This window comes from Octodon degus, unplaced genomic scaffold, assembly GCF_000260255.1.
Source record: "Octodon degus isolate 3935 unplaced genomic scaffold, OctDeg1.0 scaffold00018, whole genome shotgun sequence".
In the NCBI taxonomy this organism is placed as follows: domain Eukaryota; kingdom Metazoa; phylum Chordata; class Mammalia; order Rodentia; family Octodontidae; genus Octodon; species Octodon degus.
Window position 1 is genome coordinate 272,533 of NW_004524594.1, and position 2,455 is coordinate 274,987.

The following is a 2,455-nucleotide window of genomic DNA, read 5'->3' on the forward strand; positions in this document are numbered from 1 at the left end:
CTTTCAAACTTCCTAGACAGCCATGTGACAGGGACGTTGTTACACTACCCTGGCCATGGCACAGAGCCCTGTGAGGTGGCTGCAGAACTATCTCATGTGTCCCCTGCCCTCTTCGGCTTTCTCCACTGTGCAACGTGCTGTACACAAAGTGATTTTCCTTTCCAGTTGAAAAACATCCTCGATAACTGCCCATTATCCAGAGTCCACAGCAGCCCACCACACACTAACAGTAGTCTTTCTGTCATTAAGGCTTTAAAATTTTCTGCTACTTGCCCTTTTATCACAGCCACATACCATTCTACTTGCAATATCTATCGCATCTTTGCTAGGCCAGGGATTTTATGTCCCTCAGCTACTTCACCAAATCTCTCATTTTGTGTATCATTTCAGATCACACCCCTGACACCACTGCCACCTGCTGTGCACTCATGCCTAGCCCATTTAATGTGACAGAATTCATTTTCCTGGGATTTTCTTCCAGTCAGCAGGTGCAGAGGGTTTGCTTTGTGATATTTCTGCTCGTGTATGCCGCGATTGTGCTGGGGAATTTCCTCCTCATCCTCACTGTCCTGAGCAGTGCAAGTCTCGGTTCCCCCATGTACTTCTTCCTCAGCTGCCTGTCCCTGGTGGAGATCTGCTACTCATCCACTACAGTCCCTAAACTCATCTCAGACCTGCTGGCTGAGAGGAAATCCATCTCAGTAGGGGGCTGCATGGCACAGCTTTTCCTCATGCATTTCTTTGGGGGCATTGAGATTTTCCTGCTGACAGTGATGGCCTATGACCGCTACGTGGCCATCTGCAAGCCTCTGCACTACACGACTATCATGAACCGGCAGGTCTGCGCTGTCCTCGTGGGAACAGCATCAGCAGGAGGCTTTGTCCACTCCATTGCCCAGAGCCTTCTCATCTTCCAGTTGCCCTTCTGTGGCCCCAATGTGATTGACCACTATTTCTGTGACGTGCTGCCCCTGCTCAAACTTGCCTGCTCAGACACCTTCCTCATTGGTCTCCTGATTGTTGCCAATGGGGGGACCCTGTCTGTGGTCAGCTTTGTGGTCCTGTTAGCCTCCTATGTGGTCATCTTGCTCCATCTGAGGACCCGTAGCTCTGAGGGGCGGCGCAAAGCCCTCTCCACCTGCGCATCCCACGTCACAGTAGTGACCTTGTTCTTCATACCTTGTGTCTTCATCTATCTGAGGCCTTCTGCCACTCTACCAGTAGATAAGCTGGTGGCCGTGTTCTACACTGTGATAACCCCGCTCCTCAACCCTGTCATCTACTCGCTGAGAAACGCTGAAGTGAAGAAGGCCGTGAAGAACCTGTGGATCAGGACAGTGAAGCTAGCGAGAGACAGGGGCTGAGTCTTGGTCTGGGACTTAGGTTTGGTATGATTTGGAGCCAGACTGAGGCAGCCCTGTGGGTAGACAGAAAGTTCACAGGGTTTGTTGGTTCTAGAGCTACTCTATCTCATGTATGTCTTCAAAAATTACATTTTTCCTCAAAAAACTAGGACTGGAAATCTCATTCAATGCAGCTATCCCTCTCTGGGAATTTTCCCAAAAGAACTGAAAACATCATATCGTAGTGCTATATGTGTGCCCATGTTTATAGCAGCACAATTTGTGACAGCCAAATCTTGGAAGCAACCAAAATGCTTGTCACCTGAGGAATGGATGAGAAAGATGTGGTGTTTTTATACAGTGGCATATTACTCAGCTATAAAGAAAAGCAAACTCAAAGCCTGTTCATAGGTAAGTGGATACAATCTGAGGCTATACTCATAAGTGAAATAAACCAACCCACATGGGTAAATATCATATCCTCTCCCTAGTGTAAAAACTCCAAAGAAGAAATAAAAGCTGAAAAGTATAATAGACATAGTTAAATGGAAAGAAACAGAACTTAAGGATTAAACAACAAAGAGAAAGGAGAAAAGTTAGGGACTAAAGTAGGGGTAAAAACCATACATGCATATAATACAAGCTGGATAAAGCAATAGTCCTAAGAATTTCCATCAGGTTTTTTAAAATAGCAGTTAATGGGTACAAATCTCACCCTGACTAACTCTCTACGTTGATATCTGGGAACTAAACAACTACATTGAGGGCAGCGATGTGCAATACTAAAACCATGCTCGAATACCTGTCATCTTGGTCTTCTAAATGTGTACCATTTCTAATGTCACATCAATTATTACTATACTCTCTTTAAAGTATTTTTTTAAAGGTAATAAAAGAAAATGAGAGTCAAGTACAAAAATACAAGATTTCGTGAAAGCATGTGGTAATATTTGATCTTATGTCCTATCTTGCATAACTATATCTGCCAATCTGAGCAACAGATTTGATGATAAAAATAGATATTATATCAATCATTGTCAATCAGCTATTCTTGTTTGGAAAATCTGTAATGTATGTATTGTTACATGTTACCCTGTTTCTGTCTTTGCTTT

At 44.1% G+C, this 2,455-nt stretch overlaps 1 protein-coding gene across 1 annotated transcript; it reads left to right on the forward strand.

The window, feature by feature from the left end:
* The first annotated feature begins 428 nt into the window (after positions 1 to 428).
* On the forward strand, positions 429 to 1,364 carry LOC101584225 (olfactory receptor 4X2-like). Its single transcript, XM_012513765.1, has one exon. It carries the CDS (start codon positions 429 to 431, stop codon positions 1,362 to 1,364), a length of 936 nt encoding a protein of 311 aa, XP_012369219.1.
* Positions 1,365 to 2,455: the final 1,091 nt, after the last annotated feature.

Excerpts from the sequence above, each read along its gene's own strand:
- LOC101584225 (XM_012513765.1), top strand. The coding sequence starts at position 429 with ATGCCTAGCCCATTTAATGTGACAGAATTCATTTTCCTGGGATTTTCT.